At 37.5% G+C, this 24549-nt stretch overlaps 5 protein-coding genes across 6 annotated transcripts; 1 reads left to right on the forward strand and 4 right to left on the reverse strand.

Moving 5' to 3' along the window:
• The first annotated feature begins 586 nt into the window (after window positions 1-586).
• Window positions 587-3132, forward strand: LOC106651351. The gene is made up of 6 exons (XM_014369798.2): window positions 587-1094; window positions 1186-1313; window positions 1383-1710; window positions 1777-2198; window positions 2495-2710; window positions 2782-3132. The coding sequence occupies exons 1-6, from the start codon at window positions 873-875 to the stop codon at window positions 3020-3022; spliced, it is 1557 nt and encodes a 518-aa protein (XP_014225284.1). The 5' UTR covers window positions 587-872; the 3' UTR covers window positions 3023-3132.
• Window positions 3133-3202: 70 nt separating this feature from the next.
• LOC106651353 (homeobox protein orthopedia) lies at window positions 3203-8203 on the reverse strand. Of its 2 annotated transcripts, XM_014369800.2 has the most exons (5): window positions 6525-8203; window positions 5401-5694; window positions 5230-5308; window positions 4581-4807; window positions 3204-4508 (listed from the first exon to the last, which is right to left on the reverse strand). In XM_014369800.2, exons 1-5 carry the CDS (start codon window positions 6688-6690, stop codon window positions 3811-3813), a joined length of 1464 nt encoding a protein of 487 aa, XP_014225286.1. In that variant the 5' UTR covers window positions 6691-8203; the 3' UTR covers window positions 3204-3810. The 2 variants fall into 2 exon arrangements, with proteins under 2 accessions (XP_014225285.1, XP_014225286.1); XM_014369799.2 differs by having other exon boundaries at window positions 3203-4807.
• A 4963-nt stretch (window positions 8204-13166) lies between these two features.
• Window positions 13167-15586, reverse strand: LOC106651444 (protein TAPT1 homolog). The gene has a single exon (XM_014369938.2). The coding sequence runs from the start codon at window positions 15239-15241 to the stop codon at window positions 13592-13594; it is 1650 nt and encodes a 549-aa protein (XP_014225424.1). The 5' UTR covers window positions 15242-15586; the 3' UTR covers window positions 13167-13591.
• A 263-nt stretch (window positions 15587-15849) lies between these two features.
• Window positions 15850-18596, reverse strand: LOC106651469 (SET and MYND domain-containing protein 4-like). Its single transcript, XM_014369986.2, has 5 exons — window positions 17192-18596; window positions 16850-17130; window positions 16598-16756; window positions 16366-16506; window positions 15850-16295 (listed from the first exon to the last, which is right to left on the reverse strand). Exons 1-5 carry the CDS (start codon window positions 18300-18302, stop codon window positions 16062-16064), a joined length of 1926 nt encoding a protein of 641 aa, XP_014225472.1. The 5' UTR covers window positions 18303-18596; the 3' UTR covers window positions 15850-16061.
• A 291-nt stretch (window positions 18597-18887) lies between these two features.
• Window positions 18888-24431, reverse strand: LOC106651321. The gene is made up of 4 exons (XM_023462260.1): window positions 23345-24431; window positions 22409-23252; window positions 19358-21216; window positions 18888-19288 (listed from the first exon to the last, which is right to left on the reverse strand). Exons 1-4 carry the CDS (start codon window positions 23900-23902, stop codon window positions 18902-18904), a joined length of 3648 nt encoding a protein of 1215 aa, XP_023318028.1. The 5' UTR covers window positions 23903-24431; the 3' UTR covers window positions 18888-18901.
• Between the last annotated feature and the right edge of the window lie 118 nt (window positions 24432-24549).

Consider the following 24549-nt stretch of genomic DNA (forward strand, 5'->3'; position numbering starts at 1 on the left):
TATTAAGGGGGAGAGGGGCATGTATATAAATATTGTGCGAAAGCAGCGTTGCCATTTGCACGTCGTACTTCCCTCGCGAAAATGGCGAACTGACGTAGCGCGAATTTCCGATCAAAAAATGAGTTATTCGCAAAACCTCAAACCGCTCGATCCGATCGTATTCATCGATCACTTTTGGTCGATGCGGAACTTGCCATTTCGATCTATATATCCAACTTCCGAAATCTAACGATGATTTATCAGTCGACGAGAGTCGCTCGATCTCAAATTTTGACTCGGTCCGAACGAAAGATTTTCGGAGCGATTTTCGACTTCGATCGGGATCTCACCGATTCGTTTGCATTCGATAATCCACAGCGATTTAGTCGTAGTGGTTTTCATCGATCGGAACATTTTCCGGACAGCATGTCGAGAGCCGAGAGCGCATAAAAATAATATTATGAAAAAGCAGCGAAGATGTGGCAACAACGCCAAGCCGCGCCGCGCGAGTCAAAACAAACGACATCTGGAGATTATTGAGAGAATCTGCGAGTGCGTTGGAGTGCGTAGCTCGCTGCTCGACAGGTCGAACTCGCGAACTGTTTAATAAACTTACGTCTACGGCTTGCGCAGACGATAATCCTGTATTTTCAAAAACCTAACCTCGGCAGTAGTAGATGCACCCGATCTGATATTATGAATGTTTTGCACTCGCACATGTTGTATTTTTATTACAAGTGTTGACAATAATTGTGAAATAGTACAATGCTCAACGAGTTAGAGACTAAGAAAGTGCACATGACTAAATTAGAATGTAGTTGTTGATTCGTGTGACAAGAGTTTTTTATTGAAATTATTTTCATTCAAAAGTTAGCAGAAGAATCTTGTCAAAAATGTTTAAAAAAGTTATTATCCTCAATAAATGCACAATGTGCTTGACACATAACAATCGGATAATCTCTCAAATAACTTCAAGAGAATTCAATAGTTATCTGATGGATCGTCCCGATAGATCAAGAAAATCTCGTGATAGTACAAGTATTCAAATGCAAAAAAATAGATATGTTCTTCAGAAAGATGAGAATAATATTAAAGGTATCAAGGAGATGTTAAGTGTAGGTTTTTATTTTATGTTGATATTTCATACTTTATTTAGACAATTCAATACGCAAAACAGCTCGTTTAACTTAATTAATTTTTTTTTAGAAATATCAAATTTGTTCAAATGAAATTGACGACAGACTATTTATGGAAACTCCTTTTGTGCTAGAAAAAAAAATTATGATTTTGCAAGAAATGGGAGTACCTGAAGTACAAATGAAGCATCTAGCAGAGTAAAATAAATTTATTAATTGATATTTTTATGAATTTCATAATTTTATCGGTATTTAACTTGATTTCAGATTTTCCAAGTTAGTATTCCTGTCAGCGAGATCATTCAAATCACGTCACAAAATAGACCCTAGTGTAAATATTGCTGAAAGACTGTTTTCGTATGTAAATAATTTCGAAGCTGATTTTAAAAGATTAGAGATGTTAAATGATGATATACCAATGAGAGAATATTACCTTATATGTTTCTTACATCTTGTCAACAAAAAACTGGATCTGCACAATACACCACATGAAATTCCTTACAAAAGGTTCATGTTTCTAATATTTAATAGTTTTCAACTACTACCTAGGTTATTTTCACTCATAAAAAATCAATTGCAAATGAGTCCTCCAGTGGTAAGAAAGTTATCCATCTTTTTTTCTAAAATGTTTCTTCCTACTTTAATGACATTTTTCTTTTAGATAAAAAAAAATTATCGTTGGTTGTTTTCTCATCATCCTAGCCAATCAGATGCTGTAATTGATGTTCTTAAAAATGATTATCCTGATCTGTCATTGGACATTTTGAAAAAATATCCAAGACTTTTGGATTGCAATGTCGAAGATCTCAGAAAATTAATAGCTTATTTTAAAGAATATGATATAACACCAAATATGGTATGGTGTACTCATTATATTTTTTATGTCAGTTCTGTTGAGTTTAAAAGGAGAATGGAATTTTTAAGTCAAAACCCTTACACATTGCATCTAATGAAACATCCAAAATTTTTGACATTAGTAAGAGATTTTCATACCATTCTACCAAGGATAAAATTTTTGCAAGAGAAAAATTTCAAATATGCCTCTATCAATTCTCTGACAACATTTCACAACTATTCAGAACAGTGAGTAGAAATTTAAATAAATCATTCTTTACTTAAGCATTATTTGTATGGTGAAATTCAGGCACATTATTGGGGAAGTGTACCAACATATGTAGATTTAGAAAACACATGGGAAAATTGTGTATAAATATCGAGAAATTCTGGAATTAAGTATAGTTTGTAAATCTATATATTGCAAATCTGGTTTATCAATAGTTGGGGACTGTTACTTTGTGCATACAAATAATAGTGCAATAGTACAATGAGCAGTATCATTGATGCTATTTAATTATTAACTGAAATCAATTTTGTCACAGTTTGGTAACAGCCAGAAGACAAACAACATTAAATCTGCAAAGCTTTTTTGCTACTCAATTCCGTCAAGATGGTCCAAGATTGTTGGAGCGACTTAAGAAACATCCTTGTCATACTTTTGTACCATTGCTTCAAATGTATGAAAATTTATGTTATCTCAAAGAGAATTTTCCTGAAAATGTAATTCATGAGCATATTTATGCTATATTATATGATAAGTAAGTTTAAACGAATATTAAGAATAAAACGTAATTCAGAATAAATTTTAACATCGCCTTTCTTCTTTCAGAGAAAAAATCAGTGAAGTTTATTCGAATTTAAAAAATGATCCTAAATACAACGATCTGCCCGTTGATAGATATTTGCCAATGAGTATTTACAAAATTGAACAGAAGGACCATTTTACGGGAGACGGTGTTTTAACGCCCGAAAAATATGCGAAAAGTCTAAGTGACATAGGAGATTTTCAAACTGAGTGTGGTAGAAGAAAAAGGAACTATGGAAATGAATCAGAATTGTATAAAATTTAGCTATGTGAATAAAAATTATATTTTACTTGTTATATCTATAATTTTTCTTAATAAATAAAAATTGTACAGTTATTGTAAAAAGATTTAAGCAACATAAGGAAACAATAACCTTTTGATAAATATTATTTATCTGAAGATTCATACTCTGAAAATATTGTGTAATAGTAACATGCACCAATATAATTTAAATAGAAACTTATGCCTTATTACGTGATACTTGAAACTACGTTGCAATTAAATTAAAGTAGATAGTGAAATAAAATATAAACTATTTTATTAAACGTTAAATAATGATGAATGAAGTTAGTTGAAAATTACCAAACTAAACACAAAAGTACAGGGTGATTTTTAGTATATAAATATTCATGATTAAAGCTAGGTTTTAAATAAAAATACAATAAATCGTAAAATAAAATAAATAATGATAATTGTAAATGAGAAATCTGCCGGTGTTTTGTAAATTTTTGGTTGAATCCAAAAAGTTACCGAGAGATTCGATTAAATCTATATTTCTTTGATTAGTCTAGCCTTTCACAAGTTTCAAAGTAACTTTTTCCCTCACACAATCTTAAAGCTATATCGAATAAAATGATCGACTCAGTCAGGTTGAGTCGCAATATTACATAACTAGTCAAAGTAAGAGTTGGAGATAAAAAAAAAAAAAAGAATCTTTAAAGTACGTAAAGTACGGATAAAGGAGAACGAGAATTGAAATTTGTAGCCGAAGATCGGAGAAGCGTAGCATCATCAGCTGTAGAATCGCGGCACGACGAACCCGAGGGTTCGTGTCAATTCAAAAAAGGCGGCAGCTGCACGTAATTCTGTTGCTGGCTGCCGGGCTCCTGCTTGACGAGCGACTGGTCCTTGAGGACCTGCTGCTGCTGTTGCTGCCTCGTCGGCGAGTGCTGGTGCATGCCGTACTCGTTCTTGTGCTGGTCGGGCTGCGTCTGCTGCTGCTGTTGCTGCTGCTGCTGCTGATACTCGTTGGCGGCCGCCTGCTCGTACTTGTCCGACGGACTGAGCGCGTAGTCCGAGAGCTTGGCCGTGTGGTGATCGTCGTGGTCCGGACTGGCCAAGTGGGCGGCCGGGGGCGAGTGTCCGGCCACCATGGTCTGGTACTCGGGCCGGGTCAGGCTCGAGGGCGGACTGTTGCTCGTGCTCATGGCGTAGTCCTGGTGGACGGCGACGCGCATCGGGGCGTTGGCGCTGGAGTTGGGCGCGGCGAAGAGGCCCGAGGCGTCGTGCTGGGGCAGCATCGTCGCGTACGGGTAGTTGGGCGCGGCGGCGGCTTGGCCGTTGCCGCTCGGGTTGCCGCCGCCGGCGCCGAAGGGCCCGCTCGAGTAGGGCGAGTTGGTCGGGCTGAGGAGGTTGAGGTGCGAGGCCAGGTCGTAGGCCGGCGAGTAGCCCCAGGCGTCGCTCGGGGCGGCGCTCGTCACGGCCGTCGGGAAGGGATTGAGGCTCGCGTTGAGGCTGTTGAAGCCGGCCGCTGCGAAGCACAGGCTGTCGTTAGTCGAGCCGTTGTTGTTGTTCGCCCGGGGCGAGCCGCTGCAATAGTTACCGGTCGTTCCTGGACTGGCCGCACCCTGAGCCATGTAGGCCGTGGCGCTCTTCCGTGGCAGCTCGTGCTTGCGCCACTTGGCGCGCCGGTTCTGGAACCAGACCTGGACCCGCGACTCCGACAGGGCCAGCTTCAGGGCCAGCTCCTCGCGCGCGAACACGTCCGGGTAGGGGGCCCGCTCGAAGGCGCGCATCAGCTCCTCCAGCTGGTACGTGCTGAACGTCGTCCTGCAAAAGCCATCGTCCATATTTCAACTTCCTTTGTCCCTTGCTCGCGATAAATTAGCTCGTCCGCGTATTATTTATTTCATTGACCCCTCGTGCTTGCCGCTCGAACCGGCCAATTTTTTGGAAAATGATAGCCCGGCCGTTATTTGCATGCGCGCTACGTTTTCATGAGGGCCGCATTGACCGCCTTATATACACGTGCGTCTACCCTTATACGGTTGGCAGCGAGTGACCCCCCTGCGACCAGCGAGCGCTACTGGCATTTAAAAAAATTGATACCCTATATGCGGGCGGCGACGAGTGCGCGACTTTATGCGCTATGAATCATTTCGACAGTTTCGGTATTTTTTTCACAACCGGCCTCTCCGCTTCTCTACCTTCTCATGCTATAATTCCAAACAAATAACAATGACTAAACCTACCTCGTCTTTTTCTTCTTTATGCCGTTATTGTCGTTCTTTTTCTTTGAGTCTTTTTTCGTCGGCGGCGTGTCGTTGGTACCTATTGACGGAAGAAAAAAAAACAATCCGTGAACGAAGAAATTTCACTCAGGGATCAGCGAAAAGAATCAGAATGGATCGATCGACACTAACCAGATGTAAGTTGATGTCCGAGTTGATCGTCCTTCCTCTTCAGGCTACTGTTGGTGCCGATCGACAACTGTTGCTGCTGCTGCTGTTGCTGCTGAGCTTGGCCTGTGGAGTTTTGATTGGCAACGTCTTGCGATTGAGCCATCGACACGTACATTCCCGATAATTCCAAGTCCTTCAGTTCCTTCACCTGTTGCTGTTGAGACTGTTGATGATGCTGTGGGCCGGATAACGATTGCTGCTGTTGCAAGTGATGATGAGAGCTTTGGTGCTGCGGTGGCGAGCCATCTGCGGAGCCTTGAGCGCGAGTACACCCGTTCAATATTACCATTTTTACAAATATTTTCTATCTGATCATTTTTCATAATGACAATTTCATCGACTGTATCGATCGTTGCGCCGCTTCGATACCGAGAATCGGCTCTGGCTTCCGACGCCTCGCTAACGATGGCCATTGCAATTGATGCGCCAACTGTTGGCTCTGCTTGCACTTATCTCGCGAGTTTCTTTGTCAATCGAGTTTAATGAATCGACTTTTTTCGACACAGATTTACAAATTCAGATTTACTCTTACTTTTGTCACTAAAAACTTATTTTTCATTCGACACTGACATTTCTCCGATAGTATAAAATTTTCACGTCCAAGAAAGTATGATAACACTTTTTGTAAAAGCTCAAGCAGCGAATCAAGTTTTTGTGAACTTCCATATCGCGGTACGTTTTTATGTTTTTCAGTAGTTGGAAATCCGCAAACTAAAGTTGTCTCGATAAAATAAATAAAAGAAAGAAAAATTAAAATCCAATTCAAATGCGCGACAAAAATCGCGAAATGAATCTCAGTGATTATGCTACAATTGCTTTGACACCTTTGGTCAGGGTTGTTGTTAACAGGCAAAGCAGTCATTCTTTACTGTTGGCCTATAGACTTGTAAACCGAATTGATATTTATTTTCAACCAACTCAAGTATTTACCGATTACATTGAACAGATATTCGATTCATTAAATTTTAGAGAATATTATTTTCAAACGTAAAATAGATATCGGTAAAAGTATAAAGCGTCGAGATGAAAAAACGATGGTAAGAGCAAAAGGTTGAAATTCGAGTCGAAAGAAAAGAGACACGTACCTAATTTCTGTAAATGAGCACCAGCAGTTGGCATGAGATCGTTGGCGACGTGTTGATGATGATGATTGCCGTGCAGACCGAGCATCACGTGAATGCTGTGCACGCCACTGCCGCTGCGGGCGCCGAAATCCGAAAAAATCGGATCGTCGAAGGGTGCACCGTCCATGTCGTAGGCCAGCTCTTTGGCGTTTTCACACAAAAAGGTGCCGATTATTATTCGTCGTGGAAAACACAACACACAGACACAGAGAGAGAGAGAGCAGCGATCGGTAGAGAAAAGTCTCGGCGCGGGCACAGAGAATCACGAACAATTATCGAATTAAAAAAGAAAGAAGAAATGGCACGTGTGTCGTTACATAGGCGTATTGTATACTACTTTCAATTCAGTGCAATCAAAGTATAGATCAATCAATTGCTCGTGGCGAGTGCAGGCAGTAGTGGCCTGGTCCGGACCGGCTTGGCCGCCACCGCCGCCGCCGCTGCCACCTCGCGCGCCCGAAGCACAAGCGAGATAATAAAAGAGGGGAAATCAGCGTTGATTAGGCAATCAGCCGACGTCGACGACGACGACGACGACGACGACGACGAGCTCGAGTCGCAGCTTGGAGTTGAGTCGAGCGTCGAGTCGTCGCGGCGGCGGTGGCGAATATTATAGCCTCGCGTCCGATCGCAAAAGAGAGAAAGAAAGAGAGAGAGAGAGAGAGTCACGAAGCAGCTCGTCGTATTGGAGCTTATAAAAGTCGAGGCTGCGAGTACTCTTACGACTGATCGCTCGCTTTCTGCGGCTCTATTAAATTGGACGGAGAGGCCGATCGTCGCGGCTCCGCTGCGGCCCGACGCGACAAAAAAAAAAAGACAGACATATACGAGGACGAGATCGGCTGGCTGGCCAAAGGAGCTCTCGTACGTACGTACATACGCTCGACCTACGCTCCCTTGCTCGGCGATCCTACCTCCGCGGCGAGCCAGACCAATGGCGAGCGACGAGGCAGGCGGGGACTATATTCTAGCCTCGTACTCGTCGTGCGGCCGATTCCATCTCTTCTCGGCTCTGCGGCGCGTCTTTCCTTTTCTCTGGCACGCGCTGCAGCAGCACGGACCTGCATTTTTCCTCTCTTTTTCTCCGCGAATCGCCATGCTCGCTTTTCACGCTCGCACGAGGAAAACATCGAAAGTTTCCCGACTCTTGAAGCAAATTTACGAATGAACCGTACGAGTCGGGGTGCGCACGCAATTTATCGACGAATCGGGAAAAATTGGACTTTGATGGCTATACTCGTGGACCAGTTCTCCTAGCGATCGATGGACATTTTAACCATACTTTCATTATCCTTTTTAGCGCGTAAGGCAAGCATCACGATACAATCCAGATGACAAGGAGATCTCAGTCCGAGTTGCAACGGCTGTCAAAAAAACTGCACTAAAACTTGTAGGCGCTGATACGCATACATATAGACACACGTACACACTCGCGTTTTACACTTGAGCGGGCTTTGGCACTATCGAGGCCGATAAGTTGGAGCAGCAGCAGCGAGACGAGTCGCGCATGGACCTCAACAATCCGAGTCCTGCATCAGTTTTCGTTGACTCTATAATCGCGGGAAATCAAGGATAAGCACGTGGCGCTGGTCGTGGCTCGAGGATCGCGGACTTTGAGCGAGAGGCGCGCGAGACTAGGCTCGTCGTCGGGCCAGCAGCGGAGCCGCGAGAGAGATTGTGCGATACTTGGACGGGCTCGAGTCTCGGCTTGCTTGAGCCGCAATCGCCAAGAATTGCCTCGAATTGGCCCAATCAAACTACCCCCATTCCTATACCGTGCAGCAGTGCTTCAATTCAATGTGTTGTGTCTTCTTTCTCGCTCGCTCGTTAGCTCGTTTGCTCGTTTGCTTGCCTCGCAGCTCGCTTGCCCGTTCGTTTGCCTCGGGATGCCGCCAGCTGATCCACCGGTTCGCGTTTACGGTTTACGCTCGCAGTCACGCGTGTCGCAGGGCTCGCTGCCACGAGCTACATGGAAAAATCGAGCTTTAATGGCTTACGAGACGTTTCCTAAGAATCACCCGTTCCGCACCCCCGCCACACATACGATACACACCCTCTTTACACAAGAGGACGAAAGCTACCCTCTTATCGCATATACATTTGTACGGTTAAACACGCCAGGCCCACTGGACTGGCGTGCGTGAAAACACCTATACTCTTTGATAGAGCAATTCCGTGATCGATTCACCGGCAAGCCCCGTGGAGCTCGCGAGATTAAGCGCAAATTGCCATTGAACTTGACCCGGATTCGCGACGCAGGTTTACGCGCGTGGCCCGTCTCGACCATTGAATGAACTCGATGATCCTATATATAAGCTAAAAGGCTGAATCGAGCCGAGCGTGTACGAGCTCGATTGCGCCGATTCAATCGTCGGCGATGGTTATTAAGCCGGCGATCGCAGCGGCAGCCTATATAAACACGATCGTCGCGCCTGCCGATCGGCCAGTATCCGCTCGACTCGCGCGCGCCTCCAACTGTATACACATACATACAGCGCGTCCACAACGTACGGCTGCCGATTCGAACGAGGCCAAAAATCACGAGTCGGCCGATGGATTTTTTCCTCGACGCGATAATCGATAAATCTCGAGTGACTCGTCTTGACGAAAATTTCCCAAAGAGAAGCTATATAGCTCGGTGATTCGGTGACGGCGACGGCGGCGGCAGCGGCGCGATTCCCACTCTCCGGAGATCGGCTCCTCCTCCCGAGTCGAGTTGGCCGGCCAATCGTCTATGACTCGAACCGGCCGCCATTAGTTTTCATCTCGTGGACCGCCAACTTCTTCCTTCGACGCTCTTCTTTTCTTATTAAAATATCTCTGTATTTTTCAATTTTTTCAACAACGTTTCCATCATAGAATTTACGAAATTTATCATGAAATATTTAGATATCGAAGCAAGTCTTTTTTTGCTATGAATCGGACTCGAATAAGTAAATGATCGCTACCAATAGCTTATTAGAAAAAGTCAATACGATGTTAGTTAATTTGCGCTAGAAACTCTTTTTTACGAGCAAATTTCAACGAGCCAAGACGGAAAATAGAAACGTCAAACGGTGTCGGTGCTCGAGCTCGCGGACAAGATTTTTTCCTCTCAAAGGTCGGAGCTCGCAAATCGTCGCTTCTAGCTGACTCGTCAGCGAGAGAGAGAGAGAGAGAGAGACGCAGAAAGAGAGCTCGCACATATACATACGTGCTTGAATATATGGAAATACGTCGGCAGAAACAGCAGCGGAGCGGCTCGCCGTCAATTGAGCGAGTTAAGGAGCCTCGGAGCTCTCAATTGATCTTAATCGACGTCAATTGAGCGTAATTGCGGACGATTCCCCTCTACCGCGTACCCCTTTTTCCATGGCAGACGCGCAGCTATGTAGCAACGTGTCGCTTCTTCTTCTTCTCTCTGTTTTTTTTTCCTTCTTTTTCGCTGGATCGCACGCATGCAGTACTTTGGCCGGTTTTACATTTTTATTTCGCGCGACGCCTAAAGCTCGCCTCGCAGTTCGGCCAGCTTTGTCTAGCGCCTATATATACAAAATATATACAACGTGCGCGCGAGTCGAGCTTTCGAAGGAACGCGGCGTTTTATTCGCGACTTTTATCACTCGAGGAATTGTCAAGGAAAATTCGAGCTAACGAATAGACTGCATATTCCGTCCACGTCATGCCGCACGTACGATGCTAGTCTTTTTGAAAATTCAAGAAAGACCAAGTTCGGCAATAGCAAATCGAGCTGACTATACGTCAGTTTGTTGTCGCTCGAGGCGCTAATTTGCCTCGAAACAAACTCGTATGTATACGGCGAACGAAAGACGAGATACACAACATCGAGGATTTTATGTATCCTCATTAACACTGGCATACCTACAGTAGGCACGGGGCCTGAAGCATCCGGCCCTGCGCATACTTGCAGATACATATTCGCCCAGCAAGGGTCGCGTGCGATTATTTTTGCTTCATTTTTCAACGCCAACTGGCCTGCGCAAGGGAAGCGAGCAAAAACTATCCGCGTTACGTTGTACGTATAGTTCGCGAGAAGAGCGTAGGTCAGCGGCTGACATATAATAGCGACGACGATTCCGGACGAGGAAGGAGAAAAATTCTCAGCGTGCGATCGTCGTCGTTCAGTTTCGAGAGAAAAAACAGCTCCGCGCCCACATATCTCGCGTGAGAATCGGCTCTGGCTCGCGCGCCCGACGACAAGTCATCCTCCCGCATATACGGGTATGCCGCCGATGCGATAATAAAACTGATCCCCGATCTTTCGCTCGGCCCGACCGACCGACTATAAAAACTGCGCCCGAGTTATAATATTACGGACGGCGCGCGGCTCCCGTACGCCGAGCCTCCGCTCTCCAAAAATCGCTCACGATTAATCATGCGCGCATCGTCCTGGTCCTATGATAAGGGTATATAGATACCTACATGGATAAAATGTCTAGTGTTGACATTACTTCTTATACCAACACTTGAGTTGACTGTTATTCCATAAGCCGAAAAAGTATACATTTTTTATTTGATATTAACTAAACAACAAGATAATTTCGTATTCCAATTTTATTTAACCAGTTTTTTCTAATACTCATCTTAAAAGCCTGTAATTCAAAGTAATAATAATTTAGAATTCCACGTAGTTTTTCCGCATGGCTCTGACGACAACTTTCAACCAATTTTGATCTTTGGAGTCTTCAAAACTTTGAAACACGATTTTTTTCATGCATAATTTCTCTCTTAAAAAAGTCATTAGTATTTTTGTGGAATCAGTATTTCGGGATTGTGATTAAACGTCGTAATCTTTAGAATTAGCTATGGAGTGAGCAGCCATGTTTTAAATTATTATTATTTTATATTTACATTTTCAAGACAATAATGATACTTTTTTAACCAAAATTTAAAAATGTACATAAAAAAATAGTTTAGGATATGATAATGGCCGTGTTATAAATCCAAATTGATACAAGTAAAATTATTATGAATTTCGAACTACAGGTAAGTTTAAGACGCGCGAAAACCATTGGTTGGGGGTTATTTGGTATCAGGAAAAAAGTTCTTTGAAATCGAAAACATTGTTTTTCAATTTTTGTAAAGGATATTTTTCCCAATCTTACATTAAATTTTCCAAAACTAAAAAACTTTAAAAACCGACGTATTGCATCTGCAATCATTGATATTCTGCAGAAGTCTATCACCACCTTGACGGTGTAGATCAAATGGTTCATTCTAAAGACTTGTCTACTCTTGCACTTGTCCAGTACTGAATATTACAATAACGACCAAAAACACGATTCATCAGCAAATACAAGAGGAAAACAAGAACTCATAAATTAAACAAAAAAAAAGTTCGCGGAAACAGCTGATATATAAAAGAAAAATCAAACTTTTAGAGTTTCTAAAAATACAATGGAAAGGTGAAGTGAGATCCTCTAGAAAAATTTACAACAATTTTATTTTCGATTTTAAGGTACATTTACCCTCTTAAACAGTTTTTGAAATTTTCAAATAATTCTAAGAGTAGAAAAATTTTCTAACGCTTTCTTAAAATTTTACTCCATTTGGGTAGAGGAAAATTGTATTACAAAGCTTTTTCACTCCGAAGATTAAAATTGTTGGAAAATTGGGATGAGAACCACGCGGCACGGACTCTATGGAACTCTACATTATTATTATGAGGCCATGGACTAATTTGAGGCATTTATTTTGAGGGAGAAAATATTGGATTGGCATAATTTCATTCTAAATGGTTCAAATTTACAGTGATACTTGATTTTGCAATATTTTTAATTTATAGGAAAAAGTAAAGGTATGTTTCTTTGAGAATATTGATTACTGCAATGTTGGTTTAAAATATTTATTCTGTCATTTATATAAGAGTTAAGTTCTCTGACAAGAAATCTGATATTGGTTTTTATACGAAATTTTAATCTATATACACTAGCACTTATTTTTATACAAATATTAGTGGAAATAAACATATTACTCATAATGTGAACGAAATCGAAGATATCTTAAAAAAATTATTTAGAAAAATGATCTTCGTTTTTGCATCAAATGAAAACTATAAATAAACCTTTAGTTCTCTCAAAGATTAATGAGTAAATGTCGAAAGTAATAGTTTAATAAAAAAATGCGAGCACATTGTTTTTTATTTTAACGAAAAATATTTGAAACAAAAATTACTTCTTTGTCTATTTGTTATAACTCAATTTTCTACGTAGATTTTGTGCCCAAACAATTATTTTGTGTTTTATAGAAGAATTTAATATTAGCGTAAAAACAAATATAAATGAATATAATGATTTATTTTTTTAATATAATTTAATTGATATAAAAGAGGATCAATATATATATTTTTGAAAATATATTTTGTAATAATGTAATAACTTTTCAAATACGTAATTTTTACACTATATTTATAAGCACATATTATTATATTATTATATTATTATTGCACATATTAATATATTATTATTGTCTAGCTGTTTAGCAAACGCTAGAAAAATTAACCTAGTATTAATGTTATTGGGAAAACATTAAACTTTGGCTAAAATGATTGTGATGATACTAGATACACCATTGTACCACTGATACAAAAATACAAAAAGTTTCTTCGTTTTGCATTAGTTATCTTTATTTAAAAATAATATTTTTTCAGTACAAGTGTGGAAGATATTTAATTACATCATGGTAACCACACGAGTTCGAAAATAATTTATTATACGTACGTGATATCGAAACGCTCTTGTTCTTTACACGCAATTTAAAGAATAATATATTTTATTTACATATATTACAGTTCAACGTAAACATAATAATTGATAAAATAGAAAAAGTTGACAAAATCAACAAAATTATTTTATTTTCAGATTCTTAAAAGTCGAAATGATAAAGCTTCATATTTGATAACAGATTCTTGATGAATTTAAACTTTATTAAAAATAATTGGCCACACAAAACACCATTGTATGGTAAACATTGACTCAACATATATCTACTTATTTAATTCGAAATATTTACAGGAATTTCAGAGTTTGTCATTGTGGTAGTAAAGGTTCACTTCCCGCTCTTGTAGCTTTTTCAGATAATACAAAGATATGATCAGACTGCGTTAGTTTACTGTCTTCTGAAAGATTTATATCACAAGTGCTTTCTTTTTTCAAAAACATGTCATTTAAAAACACATTGTTCAAACTCATTGAACTATTTGATAGTACTGTTGTATCAAGATTTTGTGTTGATCCTAACAAATTACTGCTAGATTGAGTAAATTTGATAGGTTCGTTTTTAAACTTTTTTTTTTCAGTAGTTGACTGGTTATGCTGTTTGATAATCTTGTAGGAACAACCCAAAACATACATACTTATCAACACTCGCAATGTCACCAAAATAAAAAAGGCCAAAATCAAAAGTAGAAAATAAACTGGTTGAAATTTGTATGGCAAAGTTGTACAGAGTACACGTGCTATTGCTACTCCCAATGGAAGAGGAATAAAGCCCATTCTTCTGGCCACCAAATCTGAAGGGTCTGAGAAAGCTGCCTCTTGTCTGGTTTGTGCCATATCATAAGCTATGGTCAAAGTAAATTCTTTGTAAACATTTGATCTGAGTTCATTAAACCGGGCTATAAAAGCATGTTTTACCCAGTCGACAAGCAACTCTGCGAATAATAATAAAATACAATCTGGAAGCAATACTGCAAGTCTATTGACATGCCAAGCATATTCTTTCATGGTCTGGAGTGTGACTACAAGTAGTAACATAGTTAGATGAAAACGTTCTCTTACATCACTGCACGATAGTTGAAAGAAATTCTTTTTATCAAATTTTTTGAAAACTGATCCTTTTAGCTCAACAAAATTATTCGACATCATAATTGTCAAAAGAGCCTTGTTACTGCTGTTAATTGCTACATTGAGAGTTGTAGCTTGGAAAAGCACTAGTATACTGTGCAATAAAACATAAATAAGTGCAAAAAACAAATGCGGTATTGTTCCTAAATGTTGTGTTCTACTGAATCGATGCTTCGTTTTTGATTCTGTTGCAGTCCACAGCAAAGCATCAATGGCATCTTGACCAAAGGCACTGAATAAACGATCTCCAACTTCCAGCATGTTGTAAAAAATATATAATTTTATGACAGATTGGCTCTTAACTAAATGATACATCATAGATGTATCAACTTCCCATGTTAAAATCCAGCAACACACTACAATAATACCTTTAAGTAAATCACATATCTCGGCTGGTCTAAGAATTTTATCCTTTCCTTGTCGTTTATCTTTTGTAAAGAAGTATTTGAAAGGCCTTGTGATAAGCGCCCAAAGTGCCATGACAAATCTGATTGGCAAAAATGTGTACACATAGAGGAAAGAATCGGCGCATTGCAAAAAGCCATACCACATGAATATTTCGGCTTCTTTTGGTATCTTAATGAAAGAGTATATTTTTTCACGCCTCGCTGAGTAGCGTTCCTCGTCGTGTTCCAACTCATAATTACGCGTCAACTCTTCGTACACAAATTGTTTGAGTGACACGCGACTTTTTTGATAGTTCGTCTGTTTGACATCATCTCCTTTTATTCTGACATTTTCTATTCTTTCATTCGACGATTTCCGCGAATTTGCTGCCTTAGCACTGTCTGTTGATTTTCTTCTTTTCAATATTGACTCTTCGTTGGATTCCATCGCTTCGTAAATATATTATCTGTTTAAGCTATATGTTTTGAGGCGATGCAGACTGCTGCTAGTAAATATATCAATGATTTTGACATTTTGGCTTTCGTTTTTGTTGTTGTCTGGGATATAAGTGTACCTTATCACTTCGCGTAACTTTTTGCGAGCTCAACGACGCGCTCTTCTGTTTCCACTCATCAATAGATTTATTTTCAAAGAAAATTGATAAAACTTGGGTTGCACAAGACTATCATTGAGTCATGATTAACGAGCAATTATCCGCGCGAGTATATATGACTGTATTACATTGCACAGCTGATTTTTTTCCAACACCTGGGAAATGCGTAAATTACGAGTCGTCACTCGACTCGTCACATCAACAAAGGAATATCAATTTTGTACATTGGCAGCAATGACTACGACACAATGTTGGCATTGAATTCAAACTGACAAATTTAAAAAATATAATTAACAATACAAATTTTTTATCAAAAAATACTTTATTGATATCGATTGATTGATCATTGAAAATTAATGTAGGAAGCTATATATAAAATATTATATTCTTGATACATTTTTTGTTGCAGAAAAATTAAAACATATTAACATATTCGTGAATATGCAATGGAAAAGAACATTTTATTTGAAATATATCTCATGGAATATTAGTACATTCAAATGCTTATTGTGAAAATAATAAACATACTTATTAAATAGTTACTCTTAATACAAAAGTATATGCAAAAATGGAGAACTAAATATTTTTCAATAATTCATTCCCATTCATCTCTCTCTCTCTCATTTGGGTTATTACAAAAGAAAAATTGAGAATTTAAGACCATTTAGCCCCATGATTAATTAAGAACAATTGTTTTAAAGTTTCAACAGCAACACATATTTCTGAGCAAGGCATAGAAACTTTTTGTGCAAGGTAATCAATAATTCTTGCAACTTTTGTAATCAAATCAGGTTTGTCATGAAATTCTTCGCTGCGGACAAAGTTGCAAATTTCTAGCAAATCATTCAAATTCTGCTGCATAATGCTGTCAACATCCGGAGATAGATCCTAATAAGGTCGGATAAAATAAATTTTTTAATCTTGGTTTTCAATTTTGAAAATCTTATAGTGTACTTACTTTAATACTTTTTAAATTTTTATACAATGGCCAATCATTCAGACATGCAGAACACTGGCAATCAAAATGATACTGTTTTAGTACAGACGTTCTCTCTTCCTTTGTTTGCATAGAGTGAATACAACTGTATTGATCAAAGAGCTGAAATATGCAATAATTTTTTAATTCCATGTTATATGTTTGATTCTCTATTAAAAATTAAAATTTTCAAAAGAATTTGTTGTAATTTTACCTGTTCACCTTCTTCAATTGGAAGTATTGCAAATGAAATTGTACCATCTTTTGAAGAGACTCTTGATACATTTGGATTACAGCTGTGATTGAATAAACTTAAAAATGGCAAAATATCATGACCAATTACATGAGGTATTGATTGACGTTCTTCAGAATGCTACAAAATATGAATTTAAAAAATGGAAAATGTTTAATAATTATCAAAATTATTGCATTCTGTAAATAAAAGTAGATAAATTAATATCAATACACTATGAGCATTGGATTCTATCAGTTGCATATTGCGCAAAATTAAACCTCCAAAAAAAAGAACATTCGAATCATCATTTATCTCTTTCCAGGATGGGCTGAATCTTTTTCCAAACAGTTCAGTACAAACACAAGCATGAAATATAATTTGGCTGGTGACAAATGCTTTTTCAAAGAGATCTTGTACTTCTCGTTTATGAGTGTTTGTAGTAAGTTGGTAAAAAGTTGCATAACTTTCACTATTGAAGATTCCATCTTGACTAAATCCTTTCTTTAGTGGATCTATTTAAAATAAATAAATCAAATGTATTTTTTGAGTATCAAGATAATTATTATTGCATACCTAGACTATCTGTTTTTTCAATTTCTAATTTTAATTTCTCTATGCTTCCAGCTTGTCTCATAGCTTTAATAACTGCTTTGAAACTCAACAAAACCAAATTAGATATACCTAATTTTTTATAACAATGAAATTCAGAGCATAAGATGTCATGATATTGTACCCAAGATTCTTCCTTACATTTTTCTGAGCAATACATTGTATTTACACAGTATTCACAGGGAATCAAGCTCCAACAAAATTGAAGACAATGAGAACAGTGAGTGAAAGCACTTTCTTCAGAGAGAACTGCACAATAACTCTTTTCAACCGCTATAACTTCACCTGGATAAATTCTGCGATTGGCCACTACGTATCTTCCAAAAATGTCATCATACTTTAAACTAATTGCAGAAGAGGCACATGGAATTGATTTATTTCTTGGAAAATCTGGAGTTTTTTTCTCCTCAATTTTATTATCATTGGGTGAATATTTATTAGGAAATGTATGAAAATCTTTTTCAGTTTTTTTTATTTTCTCTGAGTATCTTCTTACCTCTTCACCGGGTAATTTAGCAATATCAACCCAACTTTTCATTTTCTCAATTGATTCAATTACTATTGGGGTTTTACCCAAAAACAACCCACATTCCAATCTTTTGCATAATAATTTTCCTATTATTTTATCAGTACATTCAATAAGTTTTAGGGCACGATCAACATCTGTCAAACATTCTTCAAATTTTTTTTGAGAATAAAATAACGATGATCTATAAGCATAACTTAATGCTAAATTTTTGGAATCCTTTGGAGAATGTGCGATAGCTTTGTTGTATAATATCCACGATTTCCATACTTCTTCATAACTTTTATTTTGTTTACTAAAAAGTCTGGTTGCTTCATTTTTGAATTCTTTACTTTTATAGTCATTTAGTTCATGGATGCCCGTACAGACGTTACTTTTATTTTTTTGAATTAATGCACAATATGGTGTGATATCAAAAATAAGGCACATAGACATTACCATAGAAACTCTCAACTCGTCGCTTTTCATAGATTCAAAATTCACTGACATTTCTTTAACTTGTTCTTGATTTTTTATTCTTTCGCACAAAGTATTTTTTAACTTTTCCATTTTGATATAGTATTTTGTATGCGTATATATTATAATTTCCAAGTAACTAATATTGTCTAGAACAAAATGTTTTTTATTTTTAACTTAGGAAAACTTTTCAATAAAGAATTATTCTTTATGGCAGAATTAATGAATTATGACGAATCTCTGTGAGAGTATTTTTCAAAGCAGACTCGATACTTTTAGTGAAATTTTAAAATTGGCATCTTAAATCTCTTATTTCTGAATTTTGTTTTGAAAACACTTTACACAATAGATCGATGTTTACAAAGGAAAGTGAACTAACGCAAAATTCTATAGGAAAATTGTGGTATCTGCGCATTATTTTTCAGAGTCTAAACTCGTAGACCTAATACTATTTATTTTACTTTCTATTTATGTCTTATTTATTATTGTTGCGCGATCTATTTTGAGACTGCCCGGGTCACCGATCTCACTTTCGCTTGTGCGCATGCTTTAAAGCGGTAAGTACGAATACGGAATAATGAAAGGAAATATTAAAACTTCGTTTATTTAATTTTATTTCTCAGAAATGTTTAATTACAATTTGCACTAAATAATTTTCTAAAATTTACATTACTTTTAATAACTATTGATATTTAACATTTAGTAGCAGGGCGTTTTCTATCTAGCCTGTAACAAGTGATTAGATAATCCATATCCACATTATTTAAATAACTGACAATTTTTTCATAAATTTCTTTCGGGAGAAAATGATCTATATTATTTTTTAAAATTGTTACAGTCTTATCATTTAGTTGCTTCCTGTGGCAAATATCGTGATAAGCAACTTTAATAGATGTAAAATGATGAGGAAATTTTTCCGCAAAATTTTCGGAGGCAATAATTTCCTCCAGACTTTTGTTGTATGCATAATTACCCATGACACTACTGCTTCTTACCATCAAATCAAATAAGTTTGCATACTTTCCAATTTGAATTTGCTTTAAAGCCTGAACTTCTTCATTTTTTTTCTGAAGTATTAACTAAATAAAAATATATATTGATTAAAAAAAGATTATAAAATTAAATATTAAAATCAAAAATGAAAGTACCTTATTTTCCTCAATGGAATCATCTAATATCTTCAAGTAACATTCTATATCGTTTTTGTTTTCAGACTTAACTATAGATTCACATTGAATCTGGTTTAGCAGAAGTAATAACTTCTTCATTATATGTGGCGATTTTTTCAAAGCATTACTGTTGCATTTTTGCCAGAAATACTGTACTGATCTTCCTTCATTACTCAGAATATTAGCTTTTGAAGAGTTGTTTAGAATAAATTCAGTCAAATGATCATTACTAATATCTACAAGAATATGCACAGGCATTTTTCCAAAACAATTTATTAAATCTAACTTTACTTTTTTATACAAAAGTAATCTAATGATTTCATAATAAATTGAATCTACATTTTTTTCAATCAAAATTTGCTTAAGAATAATGTGTAATATATTTTCATTGTACTCATTGCATTGAGATTGCAATAGAAAAATATCATTGCTATGTTTCAACATCATTAAAAAACTTTTTTTTAGTTCTTTGAGATATGTACAACCAGCAATGTGATAAGGTGTCAAACCCATTTTGTTCTTAGCTGTGTTATCGGCTCCTTTTCTCAACAGATGTTGCACTAAATTTTCGTCATCTATTTTATTATTCATTAAAAGATGAAGAGCACTATCGCCATTGAAATCTTGAATTCTAACATTACAAGATCTTTGTAAAAGAAGATACAAAATGTTGTAATGCTTATTTTTAATAGCAGAGTGTAGAACTGACTCTTTTTTCAAATTTATTAAATCTAAATTAAATTTGTTTGATTTTAGCAATTGATCAATAATTTCTAGCTCTATATTTTTTAATTGTAAAAGATGATGGATAACTGTGTTACCGAACTGGTCTTGAACATTAAAATTTCCAGCTCCTTGTAAAACTTCTAAAATTAAGTCTATATTTTTCAATTTTATAGCTTGATGAATAGCTGCATCACCAGAAGAACTCTTGATATCAAAAGAAGCACCCATAGATATTAATCTGACAATAACATGTTCAGCTTCTTTTGGCACGAATTTGGATAAATTATCTAGACCTTCCAACAATTTGTGCAGTATAGTTTTGCTTTTTGCATCAACTTCATTAACATCTTCAACAAAATCAAGCAAATAATTCAGTGTTTTGAAATGATTATTTCCAGCTGCTATGTGTGCAAAATTTTGACCATGTTTATCTACTTTCCACTTCAATCCTTTTTGAAAGAATGTTTTGACTAGTTCAAGAACTGGTTCATCATTGTAGCCTCTGGATGAATTAGAAAGTAATGAATGCAATGCAGTATTTCCACTATCATCTGTAATATTGACAAGAGCTCCTTTTTCTAGAAGTTTTTTTATAACATTAATCTGTACTTTATTTGTTAAACTTTCATCAAATACTGCATCATTGCATACTATTTGTAATACTGTTTTTCCAGTGTTATCAGTAATGTTGACATCAACTTCATGATTTAACATAGTCCAAAGACTTTTGTACTGGGCTTTCTGAGCAGCAAGGTGCATGGGAGTCAAACCAGAATAATGATTCTTAATTCCAATTTGAGCTCCTTTGTCAAGCAGCATTTCAACAATTTTGTCATTTTGTCTTTGTACAGCTGAATACAAGAGTGTTGGCTCCTGAGCATCAGTGTTTAAATCATTTACTGGACAACCGGCATCAAGTAGTAGCTGTATTATTGTTTCTCTGTTCTCTGATTGTACCATTAATTTTAAAATAGAAAATGCCGTTGTTTTTGGGCCATCGCGAGGCAATCCATAAGTTTTCAATGAATTTCGGACGACTTCGACTTGATTATTTTTTGCGGCCGCCAATAATTTGGTAATGGTTAATTTCTCTTGAGAATTTTTCAGTTCATCTTAATAAAATAACAAAACATTAGTATTGATTCATCAATATTTCGTAAACAATAATAACATACCTTTAAAAGACTTACGTCTATTTGTTTTTTTATTCATTTCGATTGCCTGTCTCACTACTTAGAATTGATAACACATACCTAACCACGTATACACACGTGTTACAGGTAAATTCAATGAGCTGTGGTCGGGAATCACATTTGTTAAATAACAAATGTTCCTTCCAAAGAGCTGTAAAAATTGGAAACTGAACTGTCAGTTGACCGTTGTATATCAATGTGCAATCATGCACAAATTGGACACATTGCTTCGTGGACGCGAGCGTTTAAGGTAACAGAATTGGAGAGCAGACTATTTTTGTCGTGAAGTTATCTTTTTAAATTCAAGGGAAAAAATGGCACCAAGTCTATATGAACTTGGGCCGTTTTCGCTCCCGAGTTCGAGTTTAAAAAGATATTTCTCTACACTTGGGTCATGATATTCCGTTCCAGTTTGGAATCCGGTATCTTTTTGTGTGCTCATTTTATATTAATGATTAATTAATGTTTGCAATTATGCATTAATTAGATTTGTTTATAATTTATAATTAGCTTTAGTTGATTATGAATTGGAGTCATTTTCAAGGAAATCGCAGTAATGCAATTTTCTTAAGAGAGGGCATTTATAATGAGAGAAGAAACCATTGAAGTAATTTTTGTCGGCCAATCGTAATAGTTCATTTTAAGCTCATAGATATTTTTCGAAGGAATGATTTTTTAGATGATGTTTGAAAAAAATGAATCTAGCGAGAAAATGGAGTGAAAAATTGAATTTTTGATCGCCTAAATCTACAATGGATAAAATGATAATAACTTAAAATTAGAAATCATACAAAAAAGATAATTAAAAATTGGTTGTTTCTGAATTTGTTAAAATTGATCAACGCCTTCTCAGTGCAATACAAAATAGAATTTGCAATATTTTATTTAAAATTTAGGATACAATTTTTTATAATTTTATATTATAATGAACGTATTGAGAAAATAATAAAATATAATAAAATTGTAGTTTGCAGTTCTGGTAAGCTTGAAAGATTGCGATAATTGATTGAGAAGGTTGATCTAAAGCGAGAAAAGTGCGTCCACTGTAAATTACAATAAAGTTTTACTAAAAAATAAAAAAGTTAAAAGCAAGTATAATCGGTAAGCTTACCCTCTTTTCCCTCTTTGATTTCTTTCTCCATTCGAAGTTGTCTCGCGTAGTCAGATGGACGATTCCTTATATCGGTGGCTGCAATGACGTTCAACAAATCGCCATTGAACAAGTAGTTTGTGATGCGATAAAAACACGAGTAAGACAGTTCAGGGTAACGTAATAACTTCTTGAACGCCGCGAAGGCGGCGGCTCTGATCCTGGCTCGAAATCTTCCTCTCTCATAGGCATTCAGTACCAGGTACCTCATTTTCGGATTTCCCATAACTGCGTGCTCTCTCGTCAGAATCTTTTCGTCAAGTTTCCAGTCTAAGTACAGGTCTGCAATTACATTTTCAGTCAAGCCCAGATATTGGTAGTAGGAGAGATTCGTGAATAGGAATGCAATTTTCAACGTGCTGACGACATCGTCGAGGCATGGGCGTAATAATCTGGGCACGCCTAATTTCGACTTCACCATTTTTTCGTCCGCGCTCTTAACTATGAGGTCGTGCTCCGCGACATTCCGCGGCGTTGCGACCAATCTGAGTAGATGAAAAAAGCCCCAGAAGAACATAAAGAAATTCTTATCTATTTTCTCGTCGACCAAATCTATCATGGATCTTCCGCGGCAATCGCGCGCATAGACATCGGCTCCGAGCGCGACCAATATTTGAGCGTACTCGAGAGCTCCGTGCTTGGCGGCTTTTAAAATAGGAGTCGCTCCATCGATTCCGTCGGTCTCGTTCAAGTAGGCGCCTTTGGTGCCAAGAAGGACCAGGAAGTCGCCTCCCACTTCCGGAAGGTCGCAGGCCATGTGCAGGCAGGTTTCGCCATCTCGTTTAATATTCGGATCCGCGCCGGCCTGTAAACGTAAGCAATGACAAATTACCAAGAACAATTGCACGCTCGGTCATCGGATCGAGTTCGAATTAATTCACGTTCAGTTGGACGTACACTAATGAGGCAACAGGCAGTGGTAAAACTGTAAGATTCGATGGCGTAATGCAGAGGCGTCTTCAATTCCCAATCGATGTAATCGACATCGGCTCCGTAACACAAGAGGAGCTGGGCCATTATCGGGTTGTCGGTCATCGCGGCCACGGTCAAGGGCGTCATGCCGTTGTCATCGAGCTGGTCGACGCGAAGGCCCGCCCGCAGCAGCATCCAGATTTTCCGCTTGAGCTCGTCGTCGCTGTGGTTCTCGACCCACTTTTTCGCGCTGAGCTTGTGCAGCAGACTGCCGCCGTCCATGTGCTGGCACTTGGGGTTCGCTCCCGCGTTCATCAGAGCTTTCATCACCAGAGCCGAGTGCCGCTGGCACGCCAGCGTCATCGGATAATTTCCGTCTACGTCTTTTTCTTCGAGGTCAATGTAGCTCGGTAAATCTTCTAGGTAGTCCAAGATCCAAGTCTCCTCGATATCGGGCAATCTCAGAATCTTGTGCAGAGCATACCTGATTCTGTCCCCGTTTATCGTCAGATTGTAGAATTGTCTTTCTGAGTCTCCGTCCATGATTCCGCTAATTCACTTGTTGTAATCTTACGAGAAGATAGTCTGGATAAACGATTTTTTACAACGAGATTATTCAAACCTCACGAATATCACCATTAAAGATTGCAATCTTTCTCTTGAACTCTGTATTTTTTATTTATCCTGGTATAACATCACTTTACACGTATTATACATTTAAAATAATAATGCCACGACTTTTTTAACATGTTTTGTCACATGAATTATTCATGTTGACTGATCGACGTATGCCAATACATCTTGAGTTGAAGCTACACACTTTAATCAAGATGTAAGAGTCAATAATACATAAACCGCCTTTCGAACGTTTAACGGAAAATTCGTAAACAAATATCAAATTTGTCTTATGAATTCACTAATTGATCTATTATCTCGTCAACGCGATCGAGTGTAGAGATTCGAAAATTAACTGCGCATTGGCCAACTTTAAAATACTTGAAAAAAGTTTTCAATTTAAATGATCCTTGTTCCATACAAGGTTTGAAATGTATCATAATCGAATTTATTGTTCTTATTCAATCGTTACATTCTATGTTAAGATAGAGTAACTATTTAAAAGTTCGAATTATTGTCTACAATTTTCAGTTGTTTTCTCTTTTGTTTGTTTTTCTTTGTGATTACTGTTAGGT

The sequence above is a fragment of the Trichogramma pretiosum genome, unplaced genomic scaffold (genome assembly GCF_000599845.2).
Source record: "Trichogramma pretiosum strain Unisexual culture from Peru unplaced genomic scaffold, Tpre_2.0 scaffold9, whole genome shotgun sequence".
NCBI lineage: Eukaryota > Metazoa > Arthropoda > Insecta > Hymenoptera > Trichogrammatidae > Trichogramma > Trichogramma pretiosum.